The following is an 18,549-nucleotide window of genomic DNA, read 5'->3' as shown; positions in this document are numbered from 1 at the left end:
TGGGCACTGCTCCTTGTTTGAGGTTAGTCTTGCCAACAAGCCTGTGGAAGCAGTCATTTTCGAAGTGCTCTGAACACAGCTTGGAGAACTTGGTGGGAGTCCAGTGTATGCATTCCATTTTCTGCAGCCATGCCTGGAGGAGTTCTGGATGTCTCAGTGGAAATCTGCGGGAGACAACGAGGTCGGACTGTCAAAACACCGAAACAATGCTGTCTTTCAATAAAGCAAATACATATTTGTGCATTTCTAATTATTGTTTGTGTGCATTTTATTATAGAAAAATATGCTTATTCTAAACTACCCCTTCTGCCTCATTTATATGCCACTAATATTTGAAGTTTCTGAAACATTTGTTGCAAGTATGACGAGCAGGTAATTTGAAATGTTTCAAACCCAATTTGGAGTAGTTTAGATAATGTGCTTCAACCACAGAGCAACTTTCAAATATGTGCGGTTGTCCTACATAAATGTGCCCAAAACTGCAAGTTTAGATCCAATGATTGCGCTTGCTTGCCTATCGCATATTTAACTGTATTATAATGATGCGACTTAATTATGCCGAAATGCGGGCTAAGGTTCGTAAAGATCGCAACGCAGTTGGAAAGAGTTGACCGCAGTAATTTGAGAGTTAGTGGAAAGCTTACCCGTGGAACGTTATTGCCGAGTCCTTCTTGTACCTGTTAGTACAGTTAGGAGCCGCGCACGAATGCGGCATAGCTTTTAGAGTTCAAATCAAGTTAGAAATAAAATGGCAAAGGAATCGGACACGACGAGCTGACAGCCTCTGAACCACAGGAATATGCGCAGTCGTCTGCTATCTTTTGGCCGCAAATTCAAACGAAGCTTGATTGAAGTCAATGTTGTAGATTACTTTATTACATCAGTTATAAGCACTAAAAAACTGTGCCACTTTGTCAACATTGCAGTTATAACCAAAATCACACAAAAAATTGCGCGCCAAAATTGTCGTCTGCTACTTTTTGCGCGCCCTAGCTGCTGCTGTTCAATTCCATGAAATGCTCAAACCGGCATCTTCCAGCGATAATACGAAATCGGCATACACATATCAAGCAACAAATAGGAATTTCCGTTCTTAGTAGCATGCATTAATACAAACCCCCTTGACAACGGTGCACATTTCAACACTGCACTGTGGTGGAAGCATCTTGCAGGCACGCAAGTATGATTTCAAACATATCACTTCGATAGTCTATTGTCTAATGCATGCTACTGAGAACGGAAATTCCTATTTGTTGCTTGATATGTGTATGCCGATTTCGTATTATCGCTGGAAGATGCCGGTTTGGGCATTTCATGGAATTGAACAGCAGCAGCTAGGGCGCGCAAAAAGTAGCAGACGACAATTTTGGCGCGCAATTTTTTGTGTGATTTTGGTTATAACTGCAATGTTGACAAAGTGGCACAGTTTTTTAGTGCTTATAACTGATGTAATAAAGTAATCTACAACATTGACTTCAATCAAGCTTCGTTTGAATTTGCGGCCAAAAGATAGCAGACGACTGCGCATATTCCTGTGGTTCAGAGGCTGTCAGCTCGTCGTGTCCGATTCCTTTGCCATTTTATTTCTAACTTGATTTGAACTCTAAAAGCTATGCCGCATTCGTGCGCGGCTCCTAACTGTACTAACAGGTACAAGAAGGACTCGGCAATAACGTTCCACGGGTAAGCTTTCCACTAACTCTCAAATTACTGCGGTCAACTCTTTCCAACTGCGTTGCGATCTTTACGAACCTTAGCCCGCATTTCGGCATAATTAAGTCGCATCATTATAATACAGTTAAATATGCGATAGGCAAGCAAGCGCAATCATTGGATCTAAACTTGCAGTTTTGGGCACATTTATGTAGGACAACCGCACATATTTGAAAGTTGCTCTGTGGTTGAAGCACATTATCTAAACTACTCCAAATTGGGTTTGAAACATTTCAAATTACCTGCTCGTCATACTTGCAACAAATGTTTCAGAAACTTCAAATATTAGTGGCATATAAATGAGGCAGAAGGGGTAGTTTAGAATAAGCATATTTTTCTATAATAAAATGCACACAAACAATAATTAGAAATGCACAAATATGTATTTGCTTTATTGAAAGACAGCATTGTTTCGGTGTTTTGACAGTCCGACCTCGTTGTCTCCCGCAGATTTCCACTGAGACATCCAGAACTCCTCCAGGCATGGCTGCAGAAAATGGAATGCATACACTGGACTCCCACCAAGTTCTCCAAGCTGTGTTCAGAGCACTTCGAAAATGACTGCTTCCACAGGCTTGTTGGCAAGACTAACCTCAAACAAGGAGCAGTGCCCACACTGTTCACCCCTCAAACGGACAGACCTCAACAACACCCCCGAACTGACTTTCCCTCCACCTCCCAAGTGGTCCGATCTCAACGGTCCCGCCAGACTGACTTTCCCTCTCCACACGCCCCATCCACAGCAGATTCTCAAGCAGCGTCAAGCAGCCCCGAAGCTCCATCCTCACGGCCGGCCACCTGCTCTGGCGACCACAGCTACACAGTTGTGTCTCCACGACGGGACAGGATGCTTCTAGCTGCCAGCAAGCGCAAGCTGCGAAAAGCCAAGAAGATCCTAAGACAAGCAAAAAGAAAGGCGAACCGGAAGGGAATGAAGATAAAAAAACTCAATGCGCTGCTGAAGAAACTCAGGGCACAGCTACCTCAACCAGCGGTAGCCATCCTGGACAACATCTTCAGTGGCACACTGCGAGACATTGTGCTGAAAAAAACAGGAAAGGCAAACAACAGCTACTCGGAAGATGTGCGCAAGTTTGCCTTGACACTGCATTTCTATTCGGCCAAAGCTTACAAATTTCTGCGCAAACATGTGAAACTGCCTCACCCCAGCGCACTTCGGAAATGGGCAGCCGTGATTGGTGCGAAGCCGGGCTTCACAAAGGAGTGCTTCGAAAAAGTTTCCCACGAAGCTCAGAAAGGACCTCTCCTCATCAGCCTTATGGTAGATGAGATTAGTATAAAGAAACAAGCGGACTGGGACGGCAAGGAAGTTGTAGGCTACTGCGACCTGGGCCATGGCATCCTCAAAGACGACTGCATTGCATATGCGAAGCACGCGCTTGTTTTCCTGGCAGTTGCCGTCAACCGCAACTGGAAGCTACCTCTGGGATATGCCCTGATTGATGGACTCGACGGCACTGTTCGGTCCAATTTGGTCCAGCAATACCTGATAAAATTGAAGGAGGCTGGTGCCGACTGCATCTCTGTGACGTGCGACGGCACAAGCTGCAATCTATCCATGCTCTCAGCGCTTGGCGTAAGCCTGGCGGAACCAAGAATGAAGAGCTGGTTCCCTCACCCCTCCGACCCGTCAAGAAGGGTGTATGCAATCTTAGACGCATGCCACATGTTGAAGCTCATGCGAAACCTGCTGGCTGAAAAGGAGCTCATCAGGGATGGTGCGGGTAGGACTGTTGCCTGGCATTACATAATGTGTTTGGATCGCCTACAACAAAAGGAAGGCCTACACGCCGGGAACAAACTTCGGAGACGGCACATCGATTTCCACCAACAGAAGATGAAGGTGTCGTTGGCGGCACAGACGTTAAGCCGCTCCGTCAGCTGCGCCTTGTTGTTCTGCAAGGAAAAGCAGATCCCCGGCTTTGAGGGTGTGGAGGCCACTGCCGAGTTTGCAGCAGTAGTGGACGACACGTTTGACCTCACCAATTCCTGCCACCCTCTCGCTCTTGGCAGCAAGGCCCCCATTCGCGTCAACAACAAGGAGACAATCTTGACAAGGATTGACAAAGCCTCGCGCTATCTCAGAGGCCTAAAGGATACCACGGGCAGACCCCTGATCCAAGGTCCAAGAAAGACCGCCATTGTTGGATTTCTGTTGGCCCTCCAGTCCATCAAGGGTCTGGCTGAAGACCTCGTTTGGAGCAGCAGTCCTTTGCTCAAGTGCCTGCTGACACGCAAGCTAAGTCAAGACCACCTCGAATTGTTCTTTGCAACAATCAGGAACAGAACGGGCAACAACAACAATCCTACGGCCCTCGAATTTCGCTCGGCGTACAGGAAGTGCCTCATCGCGAATGTGCTGCCCTCGAGCCGTGGCAACTGTCAGGTCGACGGCACGGAGACGCTCCTTTTGAGCTCGTCGGACAAGCGCCAGCAAGACCCGACAGCTGACACAAGCCAGGACGACGCCGACGCCACCTGGGTTATAGGATACAAGCCTCTCTCGGAGTTTGCCGAGAGCATTGTACAATACATTGCGGGCAATGTGGCCGTTCACTTTGCAAAAGACGCAAAATGCCCGGACTGTGCAAGGATTGCACTTCTCACCACTGACAAATGTGACCTGGTGCGTGTCAAGGACAAGGGCGGTCTCCACAGTCCATCCCCAGACATTCTGCATCTCTGCACCACTGCCGAGAAGGTGCTTCGCAGAAACTTCGACACAGTGGCCAAGGGAGGGCGGAACTGGCTTCTCAGGCTGCAAACCGAGACATTGAGTATTGTCTCCTTGTCACCATCCTTCAAGAGGTTCGACCACCTGTTTGTTGCACAAACAATTGACAATCAATCTCACTTCTCTGTCATGCTCAAGAAGATGCTGGCACACTACTTTCAGCTGAGGATTCACCACATGTGCCGGCAGCAAAGTGCCGAGGAAAGGGGAGTGCCCGTCCGGCAATACTTCAACAAGCTCGTGCTCTTTCGTGGACAATAACTAAACCTGTGCTACATTTGCCATCTGAGCCTGGCTTCTGTTTGCAAAACACCATTTATGAAGACTTGGCGCCACATATCAAAAGACTTGGCTTCTCACGACAAGAATCGTCCAGTTTCTTTCCAACTACCGACTTTTTCCATTTTGTTTATTTATTTTAAGTATCCTAAGAGCCCTGGGGTTAGGGTATTGCATAATGGAGTGATTTAATAAAATATTGAGCTTAATATGTCACGAAAGGAGTCAATGTCTTGGAGGGAAACAGTGGCTTCAGACAGGCCATTAAAGTCGACAGGCCTGTTGAGAGGAACAGTGATCAATGCGAGGGAATATCCGATGCGGTGGCAAGATGAATAAATCAGGCAGGAATTAAAACCTATGATGGAGACAAAGTTTACTAATATGCCTATATGAACACAGGGGAGTTTGAAAAAAAAAACTGCATTTAAGTTGCATTTAAGTTCAGTGATGCTACCAAACCTAAAATGTAGAATAAAGCGAGTACTAGCCCGATTCTGAACCAAATTCGGATTGGGCAGGGGCGGATTTAGAGGGGGGGTCCGGATATCCTGACCCCCCCCTTCTTGATTTCTGCATGCGTAAAATTTAGGGCGTGAAACGAGGGAGAGGGGGAGGGGGTTCCTAAAGATATGGTACGCTGACCAACACCTGACCCCCCCCCCCCCCCCCCTCCTCAGGAAATTCCTGCATCCACCCCTGAAATTGGATGAGAGACATTTAACATGTGGCTCCCACGCCGAGGACGCATATTCTAGTTTTGGTCGCACTATTTCAACATAAGCAAGGCAGTTGACAGATGAAAAAACCAGACGGAGGTTACAGCATAAGAAATCAAGGATGCGCTTTGAATCAGAAAACGGCATTCCAGAGAAGGTAGCAAGAGAAATGTACAAGACATTCACAGTGCAAGACAGATTCCATGTCAAGGTTATATATAGTATGGTGTCCGTAGCGTGTTTCCAACCGGTGTGTTTAGCGTCCTATGCTGCCCATACATCAAAAGTGGTCCCAAAGTGGCAAAAAAATGACGTCACAGAAGCCAAAGTGTCATGCTGTTGCATGTCGTGATTCTGGCGGTTGGTCGTAGAAATGCTAACGAAAAGGCTGCGAGTAGAACAACCGAACACGAGTGTCGCTGTCGTCAGGGCGTCCCAACTTCTAGCTGCCAAAACTTCCGTGGACTGCAACACTGAAGAGCGACCTGCAGCAAAACAGGCGTCCGTCACGTTCACCCGCGCTGCTGTGACACTGCCAGGATTGCGGCCGGCAACAGCATGACGCTTGTATGACGTCACCGAGAGGAAATTGAGGGACCACTTTTTCAGAATCGGTAAACACACCAGTCGGAGACGCATCGCAGGCAGCATGCTAATGGAGTAAGCAGTGAACAAATGTCGGCAGATATGTTGATGTGTAACTAACCATTACTTAGGTCTACATAACTTTCAAAGTTACATTAAGTTTTGTGTGGTTGATATGACTCTGTAAATGACACAGACATAAGAAGAAAAGAAAAACACTAAAAGACAAGGATAGGGCAAGTTTTTTAAAAAAAAATCACAAAAGGGAGCAATGGTTCAACTAGATGTCTTTCTGGTACGCCAGAAGCTACAGGAGTGCCTCTGGAGTGACATATATGTAAGGATGCTTTCGATCCATGCCAGTGTAGAGAAAGTGCGGAGACTTTTGTTAGTAGTCGCTTCTGAAAGACGTCACTGAAAGCTAAAGGCACTATATTGGACAGGGACAGCAGTCCCTGCAGACTATTTTCTCTCACGATCCAAATGACCGCTCGAACAAAAGCAAGAGTCAAAGAAGATGCTGACAGAGCCCCGAGAGAAAGTCATAAAAAGAGAAGCAAGCATGCCTCGTGAAGCGCAGAAGTGCTTTGCTGCAATGGCACCAGACCTAGGTGAGTATGATGCCTTCAGCGTACTCAGGAGGCTGAAGATGGGTCACCCTTGAGAAGGTTGATGGTCAGCCTGCGTCGCTTCGGTGTCCAGCCGTCCGTGCAATGTCACGACCTGCCTCCACCGTGTCGACCGTAGCAAACAGGCAAAAAGACAGCACGTGGCCGTCCCCGGAACAGCTGTGCTTGGTGAAAGACACTGTAACAACAGAGTTACAATCCAGCATTATGCTGTCTCGGCTGCTCTGTAAAAAATCTGTGAGCCCCTTGTTATTTTCCTGCACTTGACACCAGCAGTGGTTGAAGGACTGCACTTGTGTCTGCGGATGCCGTCCTTCTGTAACAAGACGGCGCAACAGCTGTAGCGCTTGCTGGTATCCCGGAAAAAGCTGTATCCGAAAAAAAGAGACATAAAGTGGTTCCAGGTGTAACCGTTCACAAGCTTCGACGCGAGCGAGTAAGCACTGTCTTGAGAACTTTGACCAACGACATTGGTTTCCATCACTATTCTCAGCCGTGTTGACACCTACAGACGACTACCGGCGCCTTGCAAGCAGAGAATTAACGCTGTGTCTAAAGGTAGTTTGGACGTACCCGGAAGGCATTCCTTACATACGTTGGACATACTCGGCCGATTTTTTCAAAGGTACGTCGGACGTATGCGCGGTAGAGATCTTATATATAAAGACGGCGCCTGGTGTGCGCCGAGGGCTCAGGACTCCGAGGACCATGCTTACAAATCACAGCGCGAACTTACGGTAGCAGTGCCGTTCCCCACGGGCACGGCAACCTATAGCAACCTAATATGGGTCGGACGTAAAAGAAAATCGGCCGGGAACGTCTGACGTGATCAACCGTATCCTCGAGCCTTAGTCACGCGAAAGCACCAAAACCTCTCACGCATTCATTCTCGGCTTCCAATCGCAGACACTCCATATGCCTTGCGTACCTATCCTTAAGAGCAATGAACATTCCGCAGGTCGAGTGCAGAGAGAATGCAAAACTTTCATGCGAGATATCCACGCGATGTTTGACATGTACTACGACCGATTCGGATCGGTGCCCATACCTGGTTAGATCTTGTGCCATACGTTCATACCCGGCTCTATTTGTTCATCGTCTGCCTAGCCAAACATAGCACGCATGGAGATTTTCCAATCTCCCACAGCACGATCATCGCGGTTCAATGCGACTCGCACCGCCGTTGCCGCCGTCGCCGCACCAGCCGCCCCCGACCAGCTCGCACACGCGCTCGGCTCGGCTACAGTGGCTCCCATTCAGGCGGCCGTGTTGGCCGTGTCGCCGTGTTCCAAAATTTACTCTATCTCACTCTTGGGAAAAGGTCTTGTACCCGTTGCGTTCAAAAACCTACCCGCGTCAACCTGTCTTGTCACGTGACTTGATTCGCCGGAATAACTCGGGTCTATTTGAGTAAGATTGGAACACATCCCCAGAGAGCCCATCTGCTGACCGTGATCTGGCCAATCTGATCTGACCCACCTCTGGGCGCAGTCATCTTTAAGTCACGTGATCACTAATGTGGCAAACAGGCAAGATGGCGGCAATCGGGGGGGTGCCATTTCCGCTGCAGGCAGTGGGTTCCGGTTTACCGCTCTAAGGGAATACTCAAGCTCGTTGGTTGGTTCCTGCTTTGATTATCCGAAAATCATGGTTTCAGATCTATTTCAGAAATGTTTTATGAGCAATACAATATGGCGACTAACATAAAACTAAGTTTCTCGCACAGATGCATCTGGATTGGAAAACCGTTCACTCACTCTCACGTGAAGCCCTCTCTCTGAAGACCCCACCTGGAGTGCCTCTCTACTCATGTTAATAAAGCAATGTTGGTTCCTGCTTTGGTAATCTGAAAGATATGGTTTGAGATCTATTTCAGATCGGTTTTATGAGCAATACAATATGGCGACTAACATCAAACTAAGTTACTACCGCGGATGCATCTGGATTGAAAAACCGTTCACTCACTCTCACGTGAAGCCCTCTCTCTGAAGACCCCACCTGGAGTCCCTCTCTACTCATGTTAATAAGGCAATGTTGGTTCCTGCTTTGGTAATCTGAAAAATATGGTTTCAGATCTATTTCAGATTGCTTTTATGAGCAATACAATATGGCGACTAACATAAAACTAAGTTTCTCGCACGGATGCATCTGGATTGGAAAACCGTTCACTCACTCTTACGTGAAGCCCGCTCTCTGAAGACCCCACCTGGAGTGCCTCTCTACTCATGTTAATAAGGCAATGTTGGTTCCTGCTTTTGTAATCTGAAAAATATGGTTTCAGATCTATTTCAGATTGGTTTTATGAGCAATTCAATATGGCGACTAACATAAAACTAAGTTTCTCGCACGTATGTGTAGTGGTTAAAGCTCGTTGCCAAGATGTTATGGTCGCATGGGGCCATTACGAATGGGTGGAAAGAGACAGGGAAAGCTAGGATAAAGACAGCGCCCCGAAAGGCCTGTAGAGATGCTGGAAAGGCTTACATTGCCGGCGCGTGGGCAGCGGGGTGCCGAGGTGCGGGGCCCAAGGCGGGAACCCCGACGAAAGGAAGAGACGTCACACCAGCTCGGAGTTTTTGTGAAGACTGTCTTATTGTCGTGACCAGCATACAAACATTCAGATCCGCGGGGATCAACACTTCCGCTCGCAGGGGCGGATGTCAATTCTCAGACAAGTGGCGCCATCTAGTTGCAGCGCCACACACCATGACTTCTTGCGCCATCTAGCTAGTTGATGGCACACTACATCTTTTCCCCCCTTAGACAAAATGACTGTTGGATAACTTGGTACTAGACCGAAAAGAACAGCTTACTCTTTACGATATGGAAAATCACACGCACACTGAGCCCTACCGACCAATCACTACAAGGAAAATAATTGTGAAGTGGTCGGGGAAAATAAGGGTAAAGAAATACATTTTCAAAGATACGATCATGAATGCTACATCTCCACTGGAAGTGAAAATGTCACTGGAAACCTTTTGAAACAAAGAACACTCAAGTAATCTCGCTATAAGACGAGTCCTTCGAAGCAAGAATAACACTTTCACCTCAGCAAGTGAAATGAATGACTAGTCCTTTAGAAACATGAAAATAACACTCACTTTCACAAGTGAATTCAGGGGGACAATTCCTGAAAACATGAGAAATAACGTCTTTTCTTCCTTGGAAGAATTCAGTGAAGCAAGTCCTGCTAAACACAAGAAATAAGATGTTCCTTTTACGAGTGCTCTTATGGCAACTCATACATCACACAAAAAAAAACTACACCGTGTATGTCCTGTGGTGGTGAAGTTCAGGAATTATTTAGACATTCACACAGCGCTGAACCCTGGATTGGCAGTAAGTAAATATACATAAGGCAGTTCGTCCAAACTTCCATGTCCATAACATGGAAATTTGACATTTGAAGACATGTGAAAAATGCAAAAATAACGATCTGTTCACATCTATCCCATAAAAATACAGTGCACACTATGAAATTGCAAACCACTATGATTTAAGTCCCAGAGTTTTTAAGGAGCGTCTTTGGAGAACATATAGACTTGAAAGTCACGAAATTTTGCGGGAAGTCGTCTCCGCCGCGTGGGGCGTTGTGGTGGAGTGTCCGATGGGGATTGTGGTGGAGTATGATATGTCCTTGGTGGTGTGTCTGCACCACCGTCACCTGATGTAGAAGTCGATTCTTGGGTTGCCTCAGGACTTGATTCCAGGTCTTCTGCTAAACCAGGAGCCACTGAAGGCTCGGAAAGCATGGAGGTCTTTGGCCCAACGGAGTGCAGGGACTCCGCTGAAACCGTTGCGGAGCTAGATGACGGCAGCTCGCTCCAATACCCGAGTCCCAGTTGAGATGAATTTGATGCGGTGCTCAATATCGCACCGCTTGTAGGAACGGAAGGTTCAGGACCCTCTTGGAAAGCGAGCCTGGAGGCCTCTTGGAAGACTGCAGCCGGGGCAGCCGGCGGGACTGGTGGCTGGCTGCTGGCTTGGACTGGTACAGCAGCGCGGAAGGCCGCTTGGAGACCGGAATCAGGAACGGCACCGGGGACTGCGGTGGCGGGAAGGCCACCGAAAACCACCGCATCTTGCACGGTGCAGGGTACCACGGAACTGGTGCCGGGTACACCAGGGACAGGAAAGGCACCGGGTACTACCGGTACATGGGCAGCACCAGGGACCACAGCTACATGGGCTGCAGGAGCCGTATGATGAGGAACGACGCCTGGCACAGCAGGATCATGGGCAGCGCCAGGGGTCGCTTGACTACAGGCACCAGGCACCACAGCAATATGGCCAGGGCCGGGTGCCGCAGTAGCATGGGCGGCCACAGGGGCCGCAGTGGCTTGGACGACCTCTTGGGCCGTCGGAACAGGACCGGCATCAGGGGCCGCAAAAACAGGACCGGTCGCAGGGGCCGCAAAAGAAGGAACGGCAACAGGGGCCGCCCGGACAGGAGTAACGCTGGGGGCCGCAGCACGCAAAGTTGCAGGTGCCGGACCCTCAGGTGGCACATGGCCCAGGCTTATAGCTGGAGCCGCATTAGTTGAAGCAGGTAGTATGTCATCATCCATAAGCCACCACGGCTGACGTTGGGGTGGTTTCAATGTTGTACGTGTCATTTTGTCTGCATTCCATATGGTTCCATCATCTAATCTATGTGTGGCTGGCCCAACTTGTTCATGTATATGTTGCGCTGGAGCATATTTGTTGTGCATTTTCCCTCTAATGTTAGGCTTGAAAACCTTTACTGCTTGCCCAGGAGCAAAAACAGGGTGCTTGACTGCTCGCCGGGCATCCGAATACTGTTTCATCTTCATTTGATATGCCTTGACTCTATCAGGAAGCTCTTCCTGAACGACCTGCGGAGGGACGGCGGACTCTGGGGTCCCTCGCCCTTGAAGATGCAGTCGCGTCCGGTGGGTGCGACCGTGTAAAAGAAAAGCTGGCGTTTCTCCAGTCGCGGCATGGCGCGTACTCCGGTATACCCCGAGATATTCTGTAATGGCTTCGGAAAGCGGACGATGTTGGACGATAGCCAACTGAATAACAGACTTAAGGACTCTATGGAATCTCTCTACCTGTCCATTAGCTTGGGGATGGTAAAGGGACGACTTCACATGTTTGATACCATGCGTCTTCAAGAAATCGCTGAACTCCTTTGAAATAAATTGTGGACCATTGTCTGTCGTGATCTCTTGCGGCAAACCCTCGCGGGCAAAGACAGACTTCAAAAACTTAATGACTGTAGCAGTCGTGACGTTGTGGGCTGGTGCCACTTCAGGCCACTTACTGTGGTAATCTACCAGTGTAATGAAAAACCTCTCTTGAGCTGGGGCTCGTTCAAAGGGACCTACTATATCCATGCCCAGTTTTACCCACGGACGGTTGGGGAATTCAACTGGTTGAAGAGGTGCTGGAGATGCCTTTGCAGGCTTGTCTGTCGACTGACATACCGAACAGTTCTGAACTTTCGTCCTGACATGTTGACTTAAATGCGGCCACCAGTAAAGCTCCTTGATGATACTGGTGGTGCGCGAGATACCTTGATGGGTTTCGTGAGCTACATCAATCACTTGATCGCGGAGAGTGGACGGAACCACTATTTTCTCTCCTTGGAACAACAAGGCAGCGGTGACTGAGAGCTGGTCTCTTACAACGAAATACGGCTTGAATTCTGGAGGCAACTTTTCCTCTGAGGGCCATGCGTTTGAAAGGTATGTCATAATAACTGGTACTACAGGATCTTTTAGAGTTTCTTCCTTGAACTCCTTCTGTGTGAGACATGCACAGACAATTGAAACAACCTCTTCTTCAAAAGACGTACCTTCTTCGGTATCTGGGACCGGAAGGCGAGACAGAGCGTCGGCAACTACGTTGTCGCTGCCTTTACGATACTTCATTGTGAAATTATAGTTGAAAAGTCTAGCAGTCCAACGACTGATACGTCGTGGACGAACACCTGTCCCTTGAGTGGACATTAGTGTGACAAGGGCTTGATGATCTGTCTGAATTTCGAAATGTCGACCCCAAAGATAAACGTGCCATCTCTCGCAAGCCCAGAGGATTGCGAGAGCTTCTTTCTCTCCTGCTGAGTACTTCCGCTCTGTTTCGGAGAGAGAGCGGGAAGCGAAAGCAACAGTCTTTAGTTGCTTCCCATGCTGCTGCTGGAGAATAGCACCTAGTCCGTAATTGGACGCGTCTGTGGAGACGACAACTGGAAGATTTGGATTGAACATTGCAAGAATGGGAGCCTGCTGGTGGCAGGACTTGACACTTTGAAAACTGGCCTCTACGTCGGTCGACCAGATAAAAGATGCGCCCTTACGCAGAAGCCTTTGGAGGGGTTCTACCAGAGTAGCACAATGGGGGACAAACTTACTGTAGTATTCTACTAGACCTAGGAAGGCCTTCAACTGCGAAGGTTCCGATGGAACTGGAAAATTTAGGACCGCGTCTATCTTCGACGGAAGGGGTGCTAGACCCTCCGCAGACAGACGATGACCAAGGAATGACACTTCAGAAACATTGAAAACGGCTTTTCTATTTAGTTTCATGCCGGCCTCTCTAATACATTTGAGGACTTGTCTGAGATTATTATCATGTTCCTTCTGGGAGGAGCCATAGACAACGATGTCGTCCAGATAAAACTGAACTCCTGGACAATGTTTTAATATCTTGGACATGACCTGTTGGCAGGCCGCTGGTGCAGACGCCAGCCCGAAACAAACTCGTTTGAAACGAAAAAGCCCTTCATGGGTAATGAATGCTGTTAAGTCGCGACTCTTGGGGTCGAGACGGACCTGATGATAAGCAGACGCAAGGTCTAACTTAGAAAAATGGGAAGCTCCACTGAGGGAGTTCAGAAGCTCCTCGATGTGCGGAAGCGGAAAAGAATCAATGACGACTGCCTGATTTGGCGCCCGCAGATCGACACACATACGAATTCCACCGTCTTTCTTCTTAACTACTACAATGGGGGACACCCATTCCGACGCGTTTACGCGCTCGATAACGCCTTGGCGCTCGAGCTTCTGAATTTCCGCACTGACGGCATCACGCAACGTGATGGGTAAGCGGCGAAGTTTAGCCTGTACCGGCGGAACATGGTGCCGGACAGTGATTGTGTGAGTTTGGTTTTTAACTAACCCTAACTCAGGAGAAAAGAGATCCTCAAATTCTTCAAAACCAGAAGGTAACTTAGAGGCATCGCTCACCGATGAAGGTTGCAAAGATGGTCCCGACGTCGACGGATCCCTTGAAGGCTGGTCTCCGAAGACGCCTCTACTGGAGTAGTATTCAGACGATGTGGATGTCTGAGTGCCGTGAACAGAAGACAATGATGAAGGGTGCTTGCAGGGAGCACTTGAAGGACGCGGTGGAAGACTGGGCTCCACCGTACATGGGGGCTGCGGGACTCCAGCCGACTTTACATGTCCCGGGATGGCCGAGCGAGGATCAGCTGCATTGACATGGAAGCACTTGAGTGGCGCGCCCGATAAAATTAGACGCAGTCCATGCACGGCATCTGTCCCAAGCAGGGATCGGCCATTGCGAACGATGTAAAAAAGAATGTCGGCGGAGCGTTCTTTGAAGCTGACTTTGGTCTGGAAACATCCCATGACTGGAATCGACCCTCGGAGGTAGTGCACAAGAGTGCGCGGCGGTTTCCTTAGCCGGATTTGCTGCTTGAAGTTGATCTTGTTAAACATGCTCTCGGAAAGTATTGACACTTCGGAGCCAGTATCAATGAGTAAGGGTAATGTAAATCCATTCACCTGAACATCAGCGGTGAAATTCCGTGGGCGACGGTCCGCATGTCCTTCAGGGAGGACCTCCGGGGATCCGACGGTGAAGACGTTGTTTGGATGTTGTTCCCCCTCGTCGTCGTCGGGAAACGTCACGACTCCATGGATCGGCGTCTGGTTACGGCCAGGTCCAAGCCTCTCGTACCGGCGACCGGCGGCGCGGCCTCGTCCCGGCGGAAACGCCAGGCGACGGGGGTCGATGACATCAGACGACGAAGACGAACTTCGGCAAACATTTGAAAAGTGGCCTATCTTGCCACAAGAAAAACAAGTCATTCCGGACGCTGGACACTCCTCACGCGGATGGGGTCGGCGACCGCAAAAGTGGCACGATTCCGCCCCGCGCCCAAGAGCGCGCGCGCCCGGGGCAGCATCCCGAGGCACTCGGCTTGTAAAAACACGGGTGAGTCCACGCGACTGGTGGCGCGGCGAGAAGGAAACCTTGGAAGGTGAGGAGGAAACATTTGCGGGGGAGGAGGAAACGGCAGGAGGCCGCCCTCCATTTTGACGTTGCATGTTCGAATTTGACCTCAATTGGCGGCCATCTTGTCCACGCCGAACGGGAACCCTTTGTTCTGCCTCAACGGCCTGTGTCGACTCGGAACGCGGAAGACATGATGAAATTTGGCGGTAACGATCGCAATCTCGAGCAGCCCGTTCGAACTGTTGTGCCAGAAGCACGATACGTTCGAGGCTGGGTAGTCCAGCTTCCGCAGACTCTCGGATTACCCGATCTTGTACCTCCGATGATAATAATCCAGCCAAAAAAACTTCCGCGATGCGGGTTTCAAGAGACTCCGCAAAATCACAAAAAGAGCCGAGGTGCCGTAGGGCACCAAGGTACTCAAGGACACTTTCTCCCTGCGACTGGACGCGGGTGAGGAATAACCTCCGTTCGACAACAACATTCTTTTTGGCAGCGAAGTGCTGATCAAGCGACGTCATAAGAACGTCAAATTCGGAAACGGTCTCGCTATGTGCGAGGGCCGTGGATGGAAACGTTGAAACTATTCTTTGGCCTTCGAGACCAAGCAAGGACCACAACAACGCGCACTTACGTTTCGGCGAGCTTTCATCAGCCTCTAGGACCACAAGATAATTTAAAAAGGACGCTTTCCAATTTAAGCAAGGCTGCACAGGGGCACCTGGCGTGGGAAGAAATGGTGGAGGTGTCGGGAAAGAAGCTGTTGCCATTTTTTTGGAACTTATGAATGAGAGAAGCCAATGGCTACACACGCATATTTGATGGACAAAATATCTATTATATCTGTTCACTTCGCCTTTTAAAGTCAATTGGGATGTACTACATGGACATGAAACATAGCGACGCTATCGTCTCCTATGCCTATGGTTGGGAGACAAAAGTTGAAAACGAAGGTGAAAATCCGAAAAAATTCCACCGAAATGAAAACGAGACAGTTTCTCCGAGTCTCGGAAAATTAAGAACGACGCTTCCGTGCGGTGCGCACTACTTGCATGAAAGAAAAAGAACCATTCGAACGGCCGTTACGGCGTTCGAAAAAAAGAACAAAGGATGGCGTTACGCCTAACCCTACTGGCGTTCGGAATGGACCATTGCCGCTCGAAACGGAACGTTAAATGTCGCTATGCATCGACAGTATTTTTATGTACTACATATGCAAAAGATGTGGTGGATGGGAATATTCAAAAGGACCTCCTTACATTTCGAACGTTCAAATATTTCCTAACACACAAAAGAAAACTATACGTGCCGGTGCTGCCACCACTCATCTCCGGCACGGAGTCTCACATAAAAAAAACTCACGAGGGCGAAAATGGAAAAAATGCAAGAAAAGACCTCGTCGCCAAAATGTAGTGGTTAAAGCTCGTCGCCAAGATGTTATGGTCGCATGGGGCCATTACGAATGGGTGGAAAGAGACAGGGAAAGCTAGGATAAAGACAGCGCCCCGAAAGGCCTGTAGAGATGCTGGAAAGGCTTACATTGCCGGCGCGTGGGCAGCGGGGTGCCGAGGTGCGGATCCCAAGGCGGGAACCCCGATGAAAGGAAGAGACGTCACACCAGCTCGGAGTTTTTGTGAAGACTGTCTTATTGTCGTGACCAGCATACAAACATTCAGATCCGCGGGGATCAACACTTCCGCTCGCAGGGGCGGATGTCAATTCTCGGACAAGTGGCGCCATCTAGTTGCAGCGCCACACACCATGACTTCTTGCGCCATCTAGCTAGTTGATGGCACACTACAGTATGCATCTGGATTGAAAAACCGTCCACTCACTCTCACGTGAAGCCCTCTCTCTGAAGACCCCACTTGGAGTGCCTCTCTACTCATGTTAATAAGGCAATGTTGGTTCCTGCTTTGGTAATCTGAAAAATATGGTTTCAGATCTATTTCAGATTGGTTTTATGAGCAATTCAATATGGCGACTAACATAAAACTAAGTTTCTCGCACGTATGCATCTGGATTGAAAAACCGTCCACTAACTCTCACGTGAAGCCCTCTCTCTGAAGACCCCACCTGGAGTTCCTCTCTACTCATGTTAATAAGGCAATGTTGGTTCCTGCTTTGGTAATCTGAAAAATATGGTTTCAGATCTATTTCAGATTGGTTTTATGAGCAATACAATATGGCGACTAACATAAAACTAAGTTTCTCGCACGGATGCATCTGGATTGAAAAACCGTTCACTCACTCTCACGTGAAGCCCTCTCTCTGAAGACCCCACCTGGAGTGCCTCTCTACTCATGTTAATAAGGGAATGTTGGTTCCTGCTTTGGTAATCTGAAAATTATGGTTTCAGATCTATTTCAGATTGGTTTTATGAGCAATACAATATGGCGACTAACATAAAACTAAGTTTCTCGCACGGATGCATCTGGATTGAAAAACCGTTCACTCACTCTCACGTGAAGCCCTCTCTCTGAAGACCCCACCTGGAGTGCCTCTCTACTCATGTTAATAAGGCAATGTTGGTTCCTTCTTTGGTAATCTGAAAAATATGGTTTCAGATCTATTTCAGATCGGTTTTATGAGCAATACAATATGGCGACTAACATCAAACTAAGGCTATGTTCCAAATCTTACCCGAGTAACCTGCCTCCTACGTCAGCGGGTAATACCACGTGACATCGCGAGTAAACGATCCGCGATTCGATTTTGGAACGGCCAGGATAATCACCTGGATACTACGCGGATTGGCTTCGTCTTGGGCAACGGCAAAAAGGAAACACAGCAGCGATGGCAGAAAATTGCAGACGATCCTTTTGATCATGGAGAAAGCACCCGAAGAACGGTAATGTTAATGACGACGCGGTGTTTTTTGATGTTGATCCACCAGGCTCCATTACTCACCTTCGTTTTGAGCTGTATATTGAGATCAAAATTACTTACTCCTTACAGCTAGACATTAAAAAAATGTGTTTTTATTAATCAGCGCGATCGCTGCAATTCTAGTCACGGAGCCCTAAACGCATATATTCCACGCATTGTAATTTGCACCGATTATATTTTGCAGAAATATATTCCACACGGTGTAGCGGTACAGCGCGAGGGTGCTTCCTCCAGAATGATATGAAACTGACGTTCGCTTTGACGCGAATGCGATTACTGTAAAATTTTCGAAGCCTTCACTGCTTTACAAACGTTATCCTCTCATTGCACACACTCTGGAGGAAACAAAAATGCTACATTATCATATACCGAGTTCAAACATTTTCGGCCTTGAACGTGAGAATGCAGCATTCCCCCAACGCCGATGACGAGGATGCGGAGAAGCTCCTGTTTACGCTCGCACTCAGATAATAACAAGTACACGTTCCCGGGGAAGGTGGACGGTCTGGATGTAATGCAGTCAATTCCTGCGTTGACAACAGCAAATCGCAATAACTACACATGCTGCACCTAATTCTTTATTTCGAACGTCCGGCTCCAAAACCAACGGAGCAAGCGAGCTTAGACGGCTGTCTGCGCAGAAAGCAGACGACGAACAGATCACGTGACGTATTTACTCGATTTGATCCGACTTTACCCCCCGATCGAGGAGGGTAGCGCGAGTAATTACTCCGGAGTAAACAACCCGCTT

General features: G+C 48.5%; 1 protein-coding gene and 1 long non-coding RNA gene across 2 annotated transcripts; both read right to left on the bottom strand.

Moving 5' to 3' along the window:
* Positions 1 to 2,077: 2,077 nt before the first annotated feature.
* LOC121837983 lies at positions 2,078 to 6,977 on the bottom strand. The gene is made up of 2 exons (XR_006078377.1): positions 6,659 to 6,977; positions 2,078 to 2,200 (listed from the first exon to the last, which is right to left on the bottom strand). It is a non-coding gene; the product is annotated as an uncharacterized LOC121837983 (long non-coding RNA).
* Positions 6,978 to 14,061: 7,084 nt separating this feature from the next.
* Positions 14,062 to 15,679, bottom strand: LOC121838226. Its single transcript, XM_042294323.1, has 2 exons — positions 14,456 to 15,679; positions 14,062 to 14,139 (listed from the first exon to the last, which is right to left on the bottom strand). Exons 1-2 carry the CDS (start codon positions 15,677 to 15,679, stop codon positions 14,107 to 14,109), a joined length of 1,257 nt encoding a protein of 418 aa, XP_042150257.1. The 3' UTR covers positions 14,062 to 14,106.
* Between the last annotated feature and the right edge of the window lie 2,870 nt (positions 15,680 to 18,549).

Source organism: Ixodes scapularis, unplaced genomic scaffold (genome assembly GCF_016920785.2).
Source record: "Ixodes scapularis isolate PalLabHiFi unplaced genomic scaffold, ASM1692078v2 PGA_scaffold5__190_contigs__length_132052651, whole genome shotgun sequence".
Lineage (NCBI taxonomy): Eukaryota > Metazoa > Arthropoda > Arachnida > Ixodida > Ixodidae > Ixodes > Ixodes scapularis.
This window is presented reverse-complemented; position numbering and strand designations above follow the sequence as displayed.